The sequence below is a fragment of the Lolium perenne genome, chromosome 4, assembly GCF_019359855.2.
Source record: "Lolium perenne isolate Kyuss_39 chromosome 4, Kyuss_2.0, whole genome shotgun sequence".
NCBI lineage: Eukaryota > Viridiplantae > Streptophyta > Magnoliopsida > Poales > Poaceae > Lolium > Lolium perenne.
In genome coordinates this window covers 166,394,827-166,414,135 of record NC_067247.2, presented here as the reverse complement: position 1 = coordinate 166,414,135, position 19,309 = coordinate 166,394,827, and the positions used below count along the sequence as shown (strand labels likewise).

The following is a 19,309-nucleotide window of genomic DNA, read 5'->3' as shown; positions in this document are numbered from 1 at the left end:
GTATATCGAGCTAGGATGTACCGATGCGGCGGTATATCATTCATGGATGTAGATCGATCAATGTAATGTTGCTGATCATAGTGCCGGGGCTCGCATGGTGCTTCTCGATAGTACTGGAACACCGGTTTTCACTGCATGCAGATTCATGGACGATTGTGATGGTTCTCTTGAGGTAGAAATTCTAGCTTGCATGGAGGGCCTCGACTTGGCGATTCACCGCAGTCCGTTCCCAATTATAGTAGAGACTGACTGTTCCCACTTGATAGAGGCCGTTGATTATTCTACGCGGGATAGATCACCCTTTTTTCATTAGGTGTCGGAGATTAGAATCCTTTGTAATCAAGAGCATGAGTGTGTTTTTGTAAAAGTGGAACGATAGTAGGTTAGGGTTAGTCATGATCTTGCAAATTATGCAAGGTTGGAAAGCCTTGCTGATCTTTGGTTAGGTTCGGGTTCTGAGGTTGTGTTTCAGGCCCTATAACATGATCAACTTGTAATCCCTCCTCTTAATAAAGTTTCTTTTTGCTCACAAAAAATATAATGCTAGCTAACTACTTCTCTATTTTAAATTAAATTTCGCAACTTGATACAGATGTATCGATCTGTATATTAATGTGTTCTGTGATAAGCGCCATCGAATCGATCCCGACCCGCCGCGCGCGTGGCTTCTTGGAGAAGAAGGACGAATGGACGATATATATCCCATGCATTTTACGTGGCCACTCGGCATCACTAGCTCTCGTCCAGCCATATGTGAACGACAGCTAAACCGCAGGCTTGCACATGCACGTGCCTCACGTCTACACGCATATATATCTGTCTCGTCTTTGTCTCACACCAAATGCCGTCTCGATCGGTCGGGACAGAATTTTCTCTGCAGAAACTGAAGGACCTTCATCCACACACTAATTTCAAGTTGGGGCGTAGAGATGACCGATAGTCTATATATACACATGTAAGGTATGCATGCCAAATCGATCGCTCGACTATCGCACATTCATGTGGTATATCAGAGGCCACGTGAGTAAACTTATCGTCTCATCTAGACTGGTAGAGCAATAGATCACGAGGGTGTGCGACGTGTTAGAAAACCCTAGGTTGCTCCCGCATCCCCCAAGCGACCGGGAGCATTTGGCGGTGCCTTTTCTTCGGCACTCGCCAGACACCCCCGCCCTCTCCTCATCGCTGCCAGAAGGCGCAGCCGGGAGACCATGCACCGGATTTGTCACTTCTCCCCCTTGCGTGGCGGTGACAGCGTGAGACTCCGCTGCTGATGAGAGCGTGGCGTTGGTCGTAGGACGCGAGGGCACGGTCGTTCGGTGCTAGCATGATGGTTGTGTGCTCCTGCCATGCTTGTGGCGGCGGTGGCTCCCTTGGCATTCTCGCTCGGCCTCTAGCGTGCTGGTAGGTAGGTAGGGAGCATCCAGCGTGAGGCTTGGCGTCGCAAGATGCTTGGCCAGTAGTGGTGCAATGACCAACATTCCCGACATGGAGGGTTCTAGGGTGAGATGATGGGCAGCGTGGCTCTAGATCTGGCCACCTCGAGTTTGGGCCGTGGCAGGGTCCCCGAGCGCTTTCGAGCCCATCGGTCTCCGCCCCTATATCTGATGTCACGCCGAAGGAGCTTTCTCACATCTGGTTGTTGGGGTGGTGCGGTGGCCAGCTAATGCTCCTTGGCCAGCGTCCGGTGTCCTCACAGCGGTGTCCCTCGTGTTCCTCCAATTTGGCAGTGCGCATAGTTGGGAAACCGATGCGGGTGGCTAGATGGCGGGAGTCCTGGCCGGTGATCACGGTCGTGTGGACGACATGGTGGCCTTTGAATAGCGTGTTGTGACAGTGGTCCGGGTGTCGTTTTGGTGGAGAGAGTATGTCGAGGGGAAACCTTTGGCAACCATGGACATCGTCCCCTTCCTAAAGGCTTCTCTCGGTTCGTCTTCGTGCTCTGGGTGAAAACCTAAGATCCTCGGACCGGGCGGCGGCAACGCTCTTGTGTAAAGATCTTCTTGAAGATGTCGCCTTGGAGCACATAGTGTGTGGCTCTCCGAAGGTAGTGTGGCGGAGTTTCGGTGCATCAACATTGGATCTTTGTTTTGTCTGCTTCAACAAAGCATGCTCTTTGCTTAGCATTCTTGTCGCGATGCCCGCGATGGTGTAGTAGTCTCAGCGGTGTCCAACACTTGTTGGGGTGCCCGTGCTCTAGGGCAAGCTCCGTCCCGGCAACTTGGGCAGTCCAACAAGTGTTCGTCCTCTTGGGCTTAGTCTTGTTGTTGTAGTGTTCTGGTTCCCCGCTTTTGATGATCTCCTCCTCGATAGGCATGTTTTTGTGTGAGTGTGTGCAGTTTTACCTTGCAAGCTAGTTCAGAAGTATGATGTAATCTTTCGACGGGTTATTAATTTAATGCATGGCCTTTGTTATTTATTTTAAAAAGAGAGCAATAGAGCAGGGGCGAAGCTCCCAGTAGGGCAAGATAGGGCAGCCGCCCTACCTTGATTTTTGGCAAAACACTACATATGTATAGGCATTGTGAGTGTATAATCGATCTACATCTGCTTCTGTTCGTATATTAGGTGAAATGATCGAAGAAGAGAGAATATGGGCTGGTTTGTTGCCGTGTCGGCCGAATTGGCTTTATGGGCCGCTCGCGTGGGAGTCTGGGAGTAGTGGCGATCGTGCGGAGTCTGCAAAACAGATCGAAACCTCCTCGTTCCTGATCGCTGATCCTTGACTCCCAAGTCGGCGTTCGTGCCCTCCAGCTGGCCTCCTCTCTGTACGCCTCCTCGTCTAATCGCCTTCGATCAGAAATGGCGTCACCACCACCGCCACTGGTCGTTGTGCTGCAGTCTGCTGCTCCGGTGTTGCCTGCTTGAGCCTGGAGTGAGCTGGGCGGCCTCTGAAACCCAACAGGCAGCCATTCAGGCCGACAAGCAGATGGATAGAAAAAGGAAGGGACCAACAGCTCAAAAGGGGAGAGGTATATTTTTTCTTGAATTAGAATATTGGAATTTGATGAAGGTTCGGTTTTTGAATTATACTAAGTGATTATGCTAAAGATTATACAAAATATTAATGTTTAGAGACAATTTTGATTTTTTGTATGAATTTTTTTTCTTTAAAACTTGTCCGACCTTAAAAAAATTTCATCCTTCGCCACTGCAATAGAGCATGCATGATGCACGTGCGTATTCCTCCCTTAGTTTCTCGAGCACCTAAAGCAAGCGACTTCATCATTTATAAGAGCACACACCCAGCCCAGAGTTAGCGTCCCGGCGGTATACAAATCAACACGCGGTCGAACTGAAGCTAGAGGCCATCGATGGAGAAGAGGCCGGCCGCGCGCGGGGAAGAAGATGATGAGAGCAAGATTCCTCTGCTGGGGCCCACTTGGCCGCCGGAGGACAGCCATAACCGGAACGGAAGCGACGGAGGAATATTGCAAGATGAGAAGGAAGCGCTGGGGCGGCGGCTGGTGGAGGAGAACCGGAAGCTGTGGGCGGTGGCGGGGCCGTCCATCTGCACGCGCTTCTCCACCTTTGGCCTCACCATCATCAGCCAGGCCTTCATCGGCCACATCGGACCTACCGAGCTGGCGGCCTACGCGCTCGTCTCCACCGTCCTCATGCGCTTCAGCATCGGCGTCCTGGTACATAATAACTTGCATTTCTATACCGGCCATGGAAGAGCTAGCTATCTTCGAAAACTGCAAATAGAGGCCGAGTTACATGTAGCCCTTTATTTTCAAAAATTTAGAAATCATAGTTTTAAATTTAAAAAAATCTGAAAACAATTCTTGATGTAGACAATAATGAAATCTACAAACGTGCAAAATCTCAATATGAAATTCTTTGTATTGTAAACTACACAAAAATAACAAAATCTGACATGTTTTATAGTTTTGAAATATGCACTATTCACTATTTTCAGATCCACACATTTGTCATTTTTGTGTAGGCTAAAGTACTAAGAATTTCACATTGAGATTTTGTATGTTTGTAGATTCTATCATTAGCTACATCTAGGATTTTTTCCAGAATTTTTTGAAACTTAAAAATATGATTTCTAGCTCGGCCTTCACTTGTCCACTCTCTAGCTATCTTCTCTTTATTTCTTCCATTGCTATTCTTCGTTCGTTCTAGCTAGTGCCTTGTAGGTGTTAGCTAGCTGTGGAGGTATGTTGCCGTTTTGTAAGACAAATTCGCGGAACTCGTTCGAATAGAGTTTTGTTGCTGGATCGTTGAAAAGCGAGAATCACCTGACCCAAGTTAAAAATAATAATCCGAAAATCACATTTCTTTGATTCAGAAAGTTATGAAAACAATTCACATATGCAGGTGTGTACAGTAGAAACATACTCTTGCATATTTCGATAACAATTCGTCGTCTATACCTGTTCTTATGGAGAGCTGACTATGGGGATCTGTGTACCTGTTCTTATTCATTATTTGTTCCCTAGGTGCGTAAACTATCATTTTCCATTACCGTTCTTTCTTCATTCTGGTGCATTTTGTATACGCAGCAGTTGACTGGGTGGTATTTGTGGCCAGTTTTGTAATACGGATTCCTGCCTTCCGGGAGTAGTTTGAATAGAATTTAGTTTGGGCGGGTTGCACGTTGTAAAGGGGAGAATGAGCCTTCCACACACGCGGAGAAAAAAACTCCCTCCAGTTTGTATAAAAGCTCCTTATCTCAATTTTTAGATACTGCGTAGAGTATTAAATAACACGATTAATTGTATGGAATATCTCTCTTGACCTTGTATGACTTTATTTTTGCTGGAGTATTTAAAGTCGGAGGAAGTACAATTTTTTTGACAATGGCCTTGTATCTAAAATCGGAGGAGCACTAATTAACCATACACATGTGTGCATTACAGATGGGCATGGCGAGTGCGTTGGAGACATTGTGCGGGCAGTCCTACGGCGCCAGGCAGTACCATATGCTCGGAATCTACCTGCAACGCTCATGGATCATCCTCTTAGCCTCTGCCGTCGCCATGCTCCCCATCTACCTCTTCACCTCCCCGCTCCTCGTCTTCCTCGGTCAGGACCCTGCCATCTGCACCGTAGCCGGCACCATCGCCCTGTGGTACATCCCCATCATGCTCTCGAGTGTTTGGTCCTACACGCTCCAGATGTACCTGCAGGCACAGAGCAAGAACGCCATTATCACCTACCTCGCCTTTCTCAACCTCGGCATCCACCTTCTCCTCTCCTGGATCGCTACATCTAGTTTCAACCTTGGCCTCGCCGGGGTCATGGCCTCCAATATTATTGCCGTGTGGATCCCTGTGTTTGGGCAGCTTGCATTTGTATTTTTCGGTGGATGCCCTCGTACGTGGACAGGGTTCTCATCAGCTGCATTCGCCGATCTTGGCGCCGTCTTCAAGCTCTCCATGTCTTCAGGTGTGATGCTTTGGTAAGTAAGAATCTAAATCAAAATTGTCAGGGTAGGGTATATGAGACTAGGTATGGCTGGCTGCCCCTTCATCTTTGACCTTAAGAAAAGTAATACCCTTTTGTATTTGCAGTTTGGAAATGTGGTACAACACAATATTGGTTCTCCTCACCGGGAATATGAGAAATGCACAGATTGCACTTGACGCTCTTTCAATATGGTAATACATAGTCAGTACTAACTCATTAGTATCAGACCCCGCTTTATCAGTTAGTGTTCTTGACATTACTTCCACATGGTCTTATTTGTTGTTCCTTTTGGCCTCACATGCATATACACAAAGTAATTAAGCATTGTCATGGTTTGTATTTGTGAAATGTGTAGCCTTAACATCAATGGATGGGAGCTGATGATTTCTGTCGGATTTCTAGGAGCAACAGGGTATAACCTTTTGATATTCAGCATGTTGTTCATCGATTGGCTGCTCATGTGATAAAATCATGAGTATTTCTTCAAAGAAACATGTCATGACACCCACTGAGTGTTAATTACAGAGTGCGAGTGGCAAATGAACTTGGTGCTGGAAGCGCAAGAAGGGCCAAGTTCGCCATCGTCAACGTGGTCATCACATCCTTCTTGATTGGATCCGTGTTATTCGTGTTCTTCCTTTTCTTCCGGGGGAGCATCGCCTACATGTTTACCGAGAGCCGAGCGGTAGCTGATGCTGTCGCGGACCTTTCACCTCTCCTGGCGTTCTCTATCATGATGAACAGTGTTCAACCAGTGTTATCAGGTCAGCATTTTACTGTAACTTCTAAGTAATAAGGTAGACGCACAGAACACAAAAACAGCACGAGAACTATCCTATGACAGATAAGTTTGTAAGATCTGAACATAAGCCTTGTTCCATTACCTGCAGGAGTTGCTGTCGGGGCGGGCTGGCAAAGTGTGGTCGCATATGTTAACATCGCATCGTACTATTTGATTGGTATCCCACTCGGGGTAGTACTAGGTTACGTTGTTGGCATTCATGTAAAGGTAATCAGATCTACGACATTTTCTTATTTGTCAGTTAGTCCCTGGGACCATTACATTTGTGCATTGTCTTCTACCTGATATTTGTTTGTAGCTAAATGTTTTTTCTTCTGCTTATGTAGGGCATTTGGATTGGGATGCTGGTGGGAACAATGGTCCAAACTATTGTGCTTGTGATCATAACACTTAAGACTGACTGGGAAAAACAGGTACATAATTAACCATGATCAATATGTTGCTCAACTATTGCATCTAACTTGGCTGCCGTAGTCCATAGATCAGGGAATTCAGATTGGAGTACTAAATTACGGGACTTTTACTCCCTCTTGTTTTTGCAGGTAAAGGTTGCTCATGAGAGACTGAAGAGATGGTACATGGACGAGGACACGAGATTGCAAGGTTCAACTGGAAAATAGTCCATCCCGAGATCCTTTCAGGGACTAATCTCACATCTATCAGCATCTCAAGAACAAATTGGCGCAACTTCAGTATAAGTATATGATTAGTTTGACGACCTTTTGTCTAATTCCTCCTAGTGAAAAAGCCACTGGCTATCTGATACTCTTGAATTCCTGATGTCAAACTATATCGTCTCTGCTTGTTGGGTTGGGTGGGTTATCAACGAATTTCACACGGTGCAATTCCCTCCTAAATTCGAATGGAAATCCTAGCAGAACATCATAGTCTGAAAGATCTTTCCCTCTATTGCATTGAGTATTGCAGGTTTGGAACAAAGCGAGATAAACTTCTGAAGAAAAAATTACAGGATTTTGTACAGAGTTAAGCTAAGACGACGGTGATATACTGATATGGTAAAACCTACTAACCAAATTCATGGCCGTCGGCCTATGCTAAGCTGAGAGAGACGACCAACAATGTCCCCTCCAGCGGCGGCGCCCCCTTCCGCCGCGGCCACGCGCAGCCCCGCGAGTCTTTCAGCGACACCGTCCAGGGCGGCGAGCGCCGCCGTGACCGGGGAGATGGCGACGCAGAACGCGGCGCAGGCGGCCTCGTCGAGGAAGCAGAGCGCGAACTCGTTGCCGGACCCGGATTCCGTCCAGGAGAGAGTGGATCCATCCAGCCTCTCGAAGGCGTCGCCGGGGAGGATCGGGTACGCGAAGATGATCCGCTGGTGGGGGTGGCCGTCGGGGCCGGAGTACATGACGATGGAGTGGCCCTGCGGGCGGAGTACCTTGACGGCGACGTACGCAGCGCCGAGGTTGCACCATTCGCCCTCGCCGTCGCCGCGGTGCAGGAGCTGGGCGGGGTTGGAAGCGTCGGTGGCCATTGGATGGGCTGATTGCTGGGGACTGGGGAGAGAAGAAACCTATGCTATGCCTCGACTTTGATTTTTTGCCGGCATAAAGAAAGAAGTCTATATAACCCTCACAAGTATTGGTGTTGGGACACTAACCCCCTTAACTTAAAACTAGCACATTTAACCTCCACAAGTTTACAAAACCGGATAATTGTGACCCCCTCATCCCCTGGTAGATATTTTGTAGACCGGTTTTGCTGACATGGATAGTGGTTTTGTGCCAACTCTCTCCCCAGGCTGTCACCGAGGGTGCCGCCGCTGGCCAGAAAACCACCAACAACAGCGGCAGGTACAGTGCCGACTCCAGGAGGTATATAGAGGGGCCATCGGTTATGTTGTCATTCTATGTCAATTACCTCTGCCTCTCGATCCTTTGTCGTAAGTCCCGACAGCCGATGCGATCTCGCTGAAGTGCGTTCTCAACAAGAGCTGGCTTGCTGAAGTGCGTTCTCGACAAGAGCTGGCTTGCTGAAGTGCGTTCTCGACAAGAGCTGGCTTGCTGAAGTCGATTGATACAAGCAGTGCTTTTGGTCGGGAGCAACACGCGCACGTGCCAAATTCTGGGTACTTGCTATCTGGTATGATCTGTGCGTAAGCTAAGCAAGCACACAATGTTGATGGATCAAGCTAGCTAGTTGAACCCACGCATCAACACAACTCACTGCTAAGCTTTTGTTCAACGTGGTCGATTGTGGCCTGGGGATCGAGTCCTAGGCGCGTCAGAGCGTGTAGTGGCGCCTCATGAGGCTGTTGCAATTAAGATCCTGCCATGGAGTTGTGCCTCGTCGCCGGCCTTCACGGGTGCACCGTGCTTAGGCCTCCCGCCTGTTAACTAATTCTCTTTTAGAAACCCACTGCCAGGTTGGGTGAATAATAGAGTGACATGATACGTCTCCAACATATCTATAATTTCTGATGTTCCATGCATATATTATACCAATTGCTACATGTTTTATATACACTTTATATCATTTTTATGCATTTTCCGGGACTAACCTATTAACAAGATGCCGAAGTGCCAGTTCCTGTTTTCTGCTGTTTTTGGTTCCAGAAAATTACTTCTGCAAATATTCTCGGAATTGCGGAAACAAAAGGCCACGTCCCTATTTTTCCAAAAGCTTCACGGAGTCCGAAGGAGAGACGAAGGGGGCCACGAGCTGGCCACCTCATAGGGTGGCGCGGCCCCACCTTCTGCCGCGCCGCCAGGTGGGGTGGGCCCCTCGGGATTCCACCGACGCTGCCCCTTCGCCTATATATTGCCCCAGATGCGAGAACCCTAAAAAAGCCAGTCATATTCCATCGACGACAAGTTTCGGGGGACAGAATCTCTGTTCCGGCACGCCGCCGGGACGGGGAATTGCCCCCGGAGTCATCTCCATCGACACCACCGCCATCTTCATCGCCGTTGTTCTCCCATGATGAGGAGGGAGTAGTTCTCCCCCGAGGCTGAGGGCTCTACCGGTAGCTATGTGATTCATCTCTCTCTCCCATGGTGTGATCTTTATGTGATCATGAGCTTTGTAATCTAGTTGAATATGTAGATGTTACTCTTGTCTATTATGCACTCTAGAGGTTACTTTAATATGAACTCCGGAGTCACTCTCCACGGTGTGATGGTGACAGTGTGCGCATCGTGTGTGATTCCTTTATGACGTTGTGGAGCTTGTTTACTCCGACTTGAGGTGTGCTTTTGCAGCCCTACACAATGAATGGTGTTTGTTATCCAACAAGAGAGTGTTTGAGAGTAGCATTTATTTATTCAATTATGTGATCATTGTTGAGAGTGTCCACTAGTGAAAGTATGATCCCTAGGTCTTGTTTCTAAGCATTGAAACACCGTTTCCAACAAGTTCGGCTACATGTTCGCTTGCTGCCATTTTTATTTGATTGCAATTACTACCTATAATCATCTATATTACTTGTATTTCACTATCTCTTCGCCGAACTAGTGCACCTATATATCTGAAAAGTGTATTAGGTGTGTTGGGGACACAAGAGACTTCTTGTATCTTAATTGCAGGGTTGCTTGAGAGGGATATCTTTGACCTCTACCTCCCTGAGTTCGATAAACCTTGGGTGATTCACTTAAGGGAAACTTGCTGTTGTTCTACAAACCTCTGCTCTTGGAGGCCCAACACTGTCTACAGGAATAGAAGCGTGCGTAGACATCAAGCTATTTTCTAGCGCCGTTGCCGGGGAGGTAAGGTAAAAGGTATTCACATCCTCCGACTACTAAGCTATTTCCTAGCACTGTTGCCGGTGTGTGAGTGCTCGAAGCTATTTCCTTTAGATTCTGCAATTAAATCTTTTTTTTTGTTTTTATTTCACTAGTTAGGCTTAATGGAAAACAACAAAAAAATTAGAGATCTTTATGAACTTTATATTGAATTAGGACATGATGTGTTTGAAGAGAGAATTAAAAAACCCATGGAACTTTGTTTGCAAAATAGTTGTAGCAAAGTTTTTAGCATGAATTCTTTAAACACTATTATTTTTAATGCTATAGAAAAGTCTAAGCTTGGGGAAGCTGGTTGTGATATTTTTAGTCCCCCAAGTTTTGAGGAGAAAATTTTCTTTGATGATACTTTACCTCCCATTTATGATGATTATAATGATAGTGGTATTTTGGTGCCACCTACTATGAAAGATAAAGTTTATTATGATTATACCATGCCTGCAATTTATGATGATTACAATGATGGTTGTGATAGTTTTACTCCCACTATTACTAATAAAATTGATTATGCTTATGTGGAGAGTAATGATACTTTTATGCATGTGGATCATGATAAGAATGCTTTATGTGATAGCTATATTGTTGAGTTTATTCATGATACCACTCAAAATTATTTTGAGAGAGGAAAGTATGGGTATAGAAATCTTCATGTTACTAAATTTCTTCTCTTTATGATGAATGTTTTGAGCTTTCTCTTGATTTGCTTTTATTTGCTGGGTACTTTAAGACCTACTGGTCCTTATGAGAGAGGGAGACACGATTTCATATATCACAATAATATTAAGTCTCCTCTCCTTGTGTTGAAATTTTTGAAGTTACACTTGTTTTGTCTTCCTATGGTACTCACTTTGTTCTTCATTGACTTGTTTTCTTACAAGGCTCCTATGCATAGGAAGAGTGTTAGATATAAACATGTTTTATATATGCTTTTTGATGCTCTCTTATATTCAACTCTCATCTTTATAAGAGCATCATGAAAATTATCATGCCTAGCTAAAAGGCTTTAAAGAAAAGCGCTCTTGGGAGACAACCCATTGTTTTATTTCTGCAATTTTTGTTTTATATTTGCGTCAAGGTGCTTGTTGCTTCTGTAGCAATACCATTGTATCTTTATTTTCTTGCATTGTTGTTCCAAGTAAAGTCTTTGATAGAAAGTTGATACTAGATTTGGATTTCTGCGCAGAAACAGATTTTTAGCTATCACGGTTTTGAGTTTTTCTCTCTGTAGAAAAATCTAAAAATCTTGAAACAATTCATGAGTAATCCTCAGATATGTACGCAACTTTTATTCAACTGGAGATTTTCCATCTAAGCATGTTAAGTGCCTCGAAAAAATCCATCTTTACGGACTGTTCTGTTTTGACAGATTCTGCCTTTTATTCCGCATTGCCTTTTTTACTGTGTTTGAGTGGGTTTCTTTGCTCCATTAAATTTCAGTAACCTTGGGTAATATCCAGAAGTGTTGGGAATGATTGTGTCCTTACTGAACAAGTGAATTTTTGATTATGCACTAACCCGCTAATAAGATTACTTCGAGTTTGGTGTGTGCTGTCTACTGTTGGCTTCTTTTCCTGTAGACAGTGTTGGGCCTCCAAGAGCAGAGGTTTGTAGAACAGCAGCAAGTTTTTCCTTAAGTGAATCACCCAAGGTTTATCGAACTCAGGGAGGAAGAGGTCAAAGATATCCCTCTCAAGCAACCCTGCAATCACGATACAAGAGGTCTCTTGTGTCCCCAACACACCTAATACACTTGTCAGATGTATAGGTGCACTAGTTCGGCAAAGAGATAGTGAAATACAAGTGGTATGGATGAATATGAGTGGTAATAACGGCGCCAGAAAATAGCTTGCTGGCGTGCAGTTGATGGTAGTAATATTGCAGGAAGTAAAGATGCAGTAGAACAGTAAATAAGCGAAGATTGCAGTATTTGGAAACAAGGCCTAGGGATCATACTTTCACTAGTGGACACTCTCAACATTGATCACATAATAAAACCACTCTACACTCTTTTGTTGGATGATGAACACCATTAATTGTGTAGGGCTACAAGAGCACCTCAATGCCGGAGTTAACAAGCTCCACAACATTCGATGTTCATATTTAAATAACCTTAGAGTGCATGATAGACCAACGCAATTATACCAAGTACTAACAAAGCATGCACACTGTCACCGTCAAGCTATGAAAGGGGGAATAGATCACATCAATACTATCATAGTAATAGTTAACTCCATAATCTACAAGAGATTACAATCATAAACTACGCCAAGTACTACATGATGCACACACTGTCACCATTACATCATGGAGGAGGAATAGAGTACTTTAATAACATCACTAGAGTAGCACATAGATTAATAGTGATACAAAGCTCATCATATGAATCTCAATCATGTAAGGCAGCTCATGAGATCATTGTATTGAAGTACATGGGAGAGAGATGAACCACATAGCTACCGGTACAGCCCTTAGCCTCGATGGAGAACTACTCCCTCCTCATGGGAGACAGCAGCGGTGATGAAGATGGCGGTGGTGTCGATGGAGATGCCTTCCGGGGACACTTCCCCGTCCCGGCGGCGTGCTGGAACAGAGACTCCTGTCCCCCAGATCTTGGCTTCGCGATGGCGGCGGCTCTGGAAGGTTTCTCGTACCGTGGCTTATTCCCGTTGAAGATTTAGGTCAGGAGGCTTCTTATAGGCGGAGAGTCGGAGTCGGAGGGGCTACGGGTCAGCCAGACAACAGGGGGCGCGCCCCCCCGGGCCGCGCCGCCACCACGTGTGGGGCCCCCAGGGCTCCCCTCTGGTGCCTCTCCGGTGTTCTGGAAGCTTCGTGGAATTATAAGATCGTGGGCCTTGATTTTGTCCAATTCCGAGAATATTTCCTTACTAGGATTTCTGAAACCAAAAACAGCAGAAAATAGGAACTGGCACTTCGGCATCTTGTCAATAGGTTAGTTCCGGAAAATGCATAATAATGACATAAAGTGTGTATAAAACATGTGTGTATCATCAGAAAAGTAGCATGGAACATAAGAAATTATAGATACGTTGGAGACGTATCAGCATCCCCAAGCATAGTTCCTACTCGTCCTCGAGTAGGTAAACGATAACAAAGATAATTTCTTAAGTGACATGCTATCATAATCTTGATCATACTATTGTAAAGCATATGAGATGAATGAAGTGATTCAAAGCAACGGTAAAGACAATGAGTAAACAACTGAATCATATAGCAAAGACTTTTCATGAATAGTACTTTCAAGACAAGCATCAATAAGTCTTGCATAAGAGTTAACTCATAAAGCAGTAAATTCAAAGTAAAGGCATCGAAGCAACACAAAGGAAGATTAAGTTTCAGCGGTTGCTTTCAACTTGTAACATGTATATCTCATGGATAGTTGTCAATGCAAAGTAATATAACAAGTGCAATAGGTAAACATGTAAGAATCAATGCACAGTTAACACAAGTGTTTGCTTCTAAGATGGAAGGAAATGGGTAAACTGACTCAAATAAAAGTAAAAGAAAGGCCCTTCACAGAGGGAAGCATGGATTGCTATATTTGTGCTAGAGCTTTTATTTTGAAAACATAAAGAGAGCATAAAAGTAAAGTTTTGAGAGGTGTTTGTTGTTGTCAACGAATGGTAGTGGGCACTCTAACCCCCTTGCCAGACAGACTTTCAAAGAGCGGCTCCCATGAAACATTTTTATTTTTGGGTGGCACTCCTTCCAACCTTGCTTTCACAAACCATGGCTAACCGAATCCTCGGGTGCCTGCCAACAATCTCATACCATGAAGGAGTGCCTTTTTATTTTGGTTTTATTTAGATGACACTCCTCCCCACCTTTGCTTTCTCAAGCCATGGCTAACCGAATCCTAGGGTGCCTGCCAACAATCACATACCATGGAGGAGTGTCTATTTGTAAAATTATGAAAGTTAATTAATTTGGGGCTGGGAAACCCATTGCCAGCTCTTTTTGCAAAATTATTGGATAAGCGGATGAAGCCACTAGTCCATTGGTGAAAGTTGCCCAACAAGATTGAAAGATAAACACCACATACTTCCTCATGAGCTATAAAACATTGACACAAATAAGGGATGATAAATTTTGAATTGTTTAAAGATAGCACTCAAGCAATTTACTTTGGAATGACAGAAAATACCATGTAGTAGGTACGTATGGTGGACACAAATGGCATAGTTTTTGGCTCAAGGATTTTGGATGCACGAGAAGTATTCCCTCTCAGTACAAGGCTTAGGCTAGCAAGGCTATTTGAAACAAACACAAGTATGAACCGGTACAGCAAAACTCACATAAGAACATATTGCAAGCATTATAAAACTCTACACCGTCCTCCTTGTTGCTCAAACCCTTACCAGAAAATATCTAGACTTTAGAGAGACCAATCATGCAAACCAAATTTTAGCAAGCTCTAGGTATTTCTTCACTAATAGGTGCAAAGTATATGATGCAAGAGCTTAAACATGAGCACAACAATTGCCAAGTATCAAATTATTCAAGACATTATACCAATTACCACATGTAGCATTTTTTGTTTCCAACCATATAACAATTAACGAAGCAGTTTCAACCTTCGCCATGAACATCAAAAGCTAAGAACATATGTGTTCATATGCAACAGCGGAGCGTGTCTCTCTCCCACACAATGAATGCTAGGATCCAATTTATTCAAGCAAAACAAAAACAAGAACATAAAGACGCTCCAAGTAAAGCACATAAGATGTGATGGAACAAAAATATAGTTTCACTAGAGGAACCTGATAATGTTGTCGATGAAGAAGGGGATGCCTTGGGCATCCCCAAGCTTAAATGCTTGAGTCTTCTTGAAATATGCAGGGATGAACCACGAGGGCATCCCCAAGCTTAGAGCTTTCACCCTCCTTGATCATATTGTATCATCCTCCTCTCTTGATCCTTGAAAACTTCCTCCACACCAAACTCAAAACAAACTCATTAGAGGGTTAGTGCATAATAAAAAATTCACATGTTCAGAGGTGACATAATCATTCTTAACACTTCTGGACATTGCACAAAGCTACTGAAAGTTAATGGAATAAAGAAATCCATCAAACATAGCAAAACAGGCAATGCGAAATAAAAGGCAGAATCTGTCAAAACAGAACAGTCCGTAAAGACGAATTTTTCTGGGGCACTAAACTTGCTCAGATGAGAAAACTCCAAACTAATAAAAGTTGCGTACATATCTGAGGATCACGCACGTAAATTGGCAGATTTTTCTGAGTTACCTACAGAGAACCCTGCCCAAATTCGTGACAGATAGAAATCTGTTTCTGCGCAGAAATCCAAATCTAGTATCAACCTTCGATTAGAGACTTTACTTGGCATAACAATGCAATAAAATAAAGATAAGGAGAGGTTGCTACAGTAATAACAACTTCCAAGACTCAAATATAAAACAAAAGTGCTGTAGTAAAATAAAAATATGGGTTATCTCCCAAGAAGTGTTTTCTTTATAGCCATTAAGATGGGCTCAGCAATTTCAATGATGCACTCGCAAGAAATAGGAGTTGAAGCAAAAGAGAGCATCAAAAAGCAAATTGAAAACAAATTTAAGCCTAGCCCACTTCCTATGAAAAGGAATCTTGTAAATAAACAAATTCATGAAGCATAATGCAACAAGCATAGAAAGACTAGACAAGCGCAACTTCAAGATTGTCAAGGTGTTTTAGTAACATGAAAATTTCTACAACCATATTTTCCTCTCTCATAATAATATCCAGTAGCATCATGAGCAAACTCAACAATATAACTATCACATAAAGCATTCTTATCATGAGTCTCATGCATAAAATTATTACTACTCCCAACATAAGCATAGTCATTTTTATTAATTGTAGTGGGAGCAAATTCAACAAAGTAGCTATCATTATTATTCTCATCAAGTGTAGGAGGCATAGTATAATCATAATAAAATTTACTCTCCATAGTAGGCGGCACCAAAAGACCACTATCATTATAATCATCATAAATGGGAGGCAACGTATCATCAAAGAAAATTTTCTCCTCCATGCTTGGGGGACTAAAAATATCATGCTCATCAAAACCAACTTCCCCAAGCTTAGAATTTTCCATATCATTAGCAACAATGGTGTTCAAAGCGTTCATACTAATATCATTACTAGCACACAAATAAGGTTCCATAGGTTTTTTAATTTTTGCAGCAAACAATCCATGTCTTAACTCAGGAAATAAATTAAAAAGCTCACTGTTACTTTCCATTATGCCTAGCTAGTGAAAAACAAGAAACAAAAAGATGCAATTGCAGGATCTAAAGGAAATAGCTTCGAGCACTTACAACGGCACCAGAAAATAACTTAGTTACCTGGGACCGGAGTGTGAGTGCCTTTTACCTTTCCTCCCCGGCAACGGCGCCAGAAAATAACTTGCTGTCTACTGTTGGCTTCTTTTCCTGTAGACAGTGTTGGGCCTCCAAGAGCAGAGGTTTGTAGAACAGCAGCAAGTTTTCCCTTAAGTGAATCACCCAAGGTTTATCGAACTCAGGGAGGAAGAGGTCAAAGATATCCCTCTCAAGCAACCCTGCAATCACGATACAAGAAGTCTCTTGTGTCCCCAACACACCTAATACACTTGTCAGATGTATAGGTGCACTAGTTCGGCGAAGAGATAGTAAAATACAAGTGGTATGGATGAATATGAGTGGTAATAACGGCGCCAGAAAATAGCTTGCTGGCGTGCAGTTGATGGTAGTAATATTGCAGGAAGTAAAGATGCAGTAGAACAGTAAATAAGCGAAGATTGCAGTATTTGGAAACAAGGCCTAGGGATCATACTTTCACTAGTGGACACTCTCAACATTGATCACATAATAAAACCACTCTACACTATTTTGTTGGATGATGAACACCATTAATTATGTAGGGCTACAAGAGCACCTCAATGCTGGAGTTAACAAGCTCCACAACATTCGATGTTCATATTTAAATAACCTTAGAGTGCATGATAGATCAACGCAATTATATCGAGTACTAACATAGCATGCACACTGTCACCGTCAAGCTATGAAAGGGGGAATAGATCACATCAATACTATCATAGTAATAGTTAACTCCATAATCTACAAGAGATTACAATCATAAACTACACCAAGTAATACAAGATGCACACACTGTCACCATTACATCATGGAGGAGGAATAGAGTACTTTAATAACATCACTAGAGTAGCACATAGATTAATAGTGATACAAAGCTCATCATATGAATCTCAATCATGTAAGGCAGCTCATGAAATCATTGTATTGAAGTACATGGGAGAGAGATGAACCACATAGCTACCGGTATAGCCCTTAGCCTCGATGGAGAACTACTCCCTCCTCATGGGAGACAGCAGCGGTGATGAAGATGGCGGTGGTGTCGATGGAGATGCCTTCCGGGGGCACTTCCCCGTCCCGGCGGCGTGCCGGAACAGAGACCCCTGTCCCCCAGATCTTGGCTTCGTGATGGCGGCGGCTCTGGAAGGTTTCTCGTACCGTGGCTTATTCCCATCGAAGATTTAGGTCAGGAGGCTTCTTATATGCGGAGAGTCGGAGTTGGAGGGGCTACGGGGCAGCCAGACAACAGGGGGCGCCCCCCTGGGCCACGCCGCCACCACGTGTGGGGCCCCCAGGGCTCCCCTCTGGTGCCTCTCCGGTGTTCTGGAAGCTTCGTGGAATTATAAGATCGTGGGCCTTGATTTTGTTCAATTCCGAGAATATTTCCTTACTAGGATTTCTAAAACCAAAAACAGCAGAAAACAGGAACTGGCACTTCGGCATCTTGTCAATAGGTTAGTTCCAGAAAATGCATAATAATGACATAAAGTATGTATAAAACATGTGTGTATCATCATAAAAGTAGCATGGAACATAAGAAATTATAGATACGTTGGAGACGTATCAGTGTGAAGGAAGTTTTCAAGGATCAAGAGAGAAGGATGATATTACATGATCAAGAAGAGTTAAAATCCTAAGCTTGGGGATGCCCCCGTGGTTCATCCCTGCATATTTCAAGAAGACTCAAGCGTCTAAGCTTGGGGATGCCCAAGGCATCCCCTTCTTCATCAACAAACTTATCAGGTCATCTCTAGTGAAACTATATTTTAATTCTTTCACATCTTATGCGCTTTACTTGGAGCGTCTGTGTGCTTTTATTTTTGTTTGTGTTTGAATAAATTCGGATCCTAGCAATCCTTGTGTGGGAGAGAGACACGCTCCGCTTTTTCATTTGAACACTTGTGTTCTTCGTTTTACTTTAATATTCATGGCGAAAGCTGAAAGCCTCAGCATTGATTGTTATTTGGTTGGAAACAGAAAATGCTGCATGTGGTAGTTGGTATATTGTCTTGAATAATTTGATACTTGGCAATTGTTTTGATCTCTCAAGTAGATCATGTTTAAGCTCTTGCATCATGTAGTTTAAACCTATTAGTGGAGAACTACCGTAGAGCTTGTTGAAATTTAGTCTGCATGATTGGTCTCTCTAAGGTCTAGATATTTTCTGGTAAAAGTGTTTGAGCAACAAGGAAGAAAGTGTAGAGTCTTATAATGCTTGCAATATGTTCTTATGTAAGTTTTGTTGTACCGATTTATACTTGTGTTTGTTTCAAACAACCTTGCTAGCCAAAGCCTTGTACTGAGAGGGAATGCTTCTCGTGCATCCAAAACCTTGAGCCAAAACCTATGCCATTTGTGTCCACCATAACTACCTACTATGTGGTATTTTTCTGCCATTCCAAGTAAATACTTCATGTGCTACCTTTAAACAATTCAAAACTTTATTACTCCTTATTTCTGTCAATGTTTTATAGCTCATGAGGAAGTATGTGGTGTTTTATCTTTCAATCTTGTTGGGCAGACTTTCACCAATGGACTAGTGGCATATACATCCGCTTATCCAATAATTTTGCAAAAAGAGCTGGCAACGGGGTGCCCAGCCCCAATTAATTAACTTTCATTAAAAATTCTCTTCACATGTTTTGCCTTGATTTATCAGTAAACAACTTAATTTTGCAATAGACACTCCTCCATGGTATGTGAAATGTTGGAAGGCACCCGAGGTTTCGGTTAGCCATGGCTTGTGAAAGCAAAAGGTTGGGAGGAGTGTCAACACCCGGGTTTTTAAGTCCGGATGCCTATTATGTCATACATCGCAATCCCAGGAATATTGTTGTTGCGAGGCATAATAGTTAAGTATCACAGTCATCATTCATTACAAACCATATTGTCTTACAAATTGGAATCACATGATCCATATTACACGAATAGATGATCTAATGATCATCGAACAAA

The 19,309-nt window shown here is 43.5% G+C and overlaps 2 protein-coding genes across 2 annotated transcripts; one reads left to right on the top strand and one right to left on the bottom strand.

Moving 5' to 3' along the window:
* The first annotated feature begins 3,244 nt into the window (after positions 1 to 3,244).
* Positions 3,245 to 7,103, top strand: LOC127294451 (protein DETOXIFICATION 21-like). Its single transcript, XM_051324269.2, has 8 exons — positions 3,245 to 3,641; positions 4,872 to 5,413; positions 5,526 to 5,612; positions 5,777 to 5,833; positions 5,947 to 6,185; positions 6,312 to 6,430; positions 6,550 to 6,636; positions 6,766 to 7,103. Exons 1-8 carry the CDS (start codon positions 3,315 to 3,317, stop codon positions 6,841 to 6,843), a joined length of 1,536 nt encoding a protein of 511 aa, XP_051180229.1. The 5' UTR covers positions 3,245 to 3,314; the 3' UTR covers positions 6,844 to 7,103.
* LOC127294452 (uncharacterized) lies at positions 6,019 to 7,776 on the bottom strand. Its single transcript, XM_051324270.2, has 2 exons — positions 7,255 to 7,776; positions 6,019 to 6,149 (listed from the first exon to the last, which is right to left on the bottom strand). The coding sequence occupies exon 1, from the start codon at positions 7,713 to 7,715 to the stop codon at positions 7,260 to 7,262; it is 456 nt and encodes a 151-aa protein (XP_051180230.1). The 5' UTR covers positions 7,716 to 7,776; the 3' UTR covers positions 6,019 to 6,149; positions 7,255 to 7,259.
* Positions 7,777 to 19,309: the final 11,533 nt, after the last annotated feature.

Coding starts and splice junctions, on each gene's coding strand:
- LOC127294452 (XM_051324270.2), bottom strand. CDS start 7,715: ATGGCCACCGACGCTTCCAACCCCGCCCAGCTCCTGCACCGCGGCGAC.
- LOC127294451 (XM_051324269.2), top strand. CDS start 3,315: ATGGAGAAGAGGCCGGCCGCGCGCGGGGAAGAAGATGATGAGAGCAAG. Junction 3,642..4,871: donor GCTTCAGCATCGGCGTCCTG/GTACATAATAAC, acceptor TGTGCATTACAG/ATGGGCATGGCGAGTGCGTT. Junction 5,613..5,776: donor CTTGACGCTCTTTCAATATG/GTAATACATAGT, acceptor TGAAATGTGTAG/CCTTAACATCAATGGATGGG.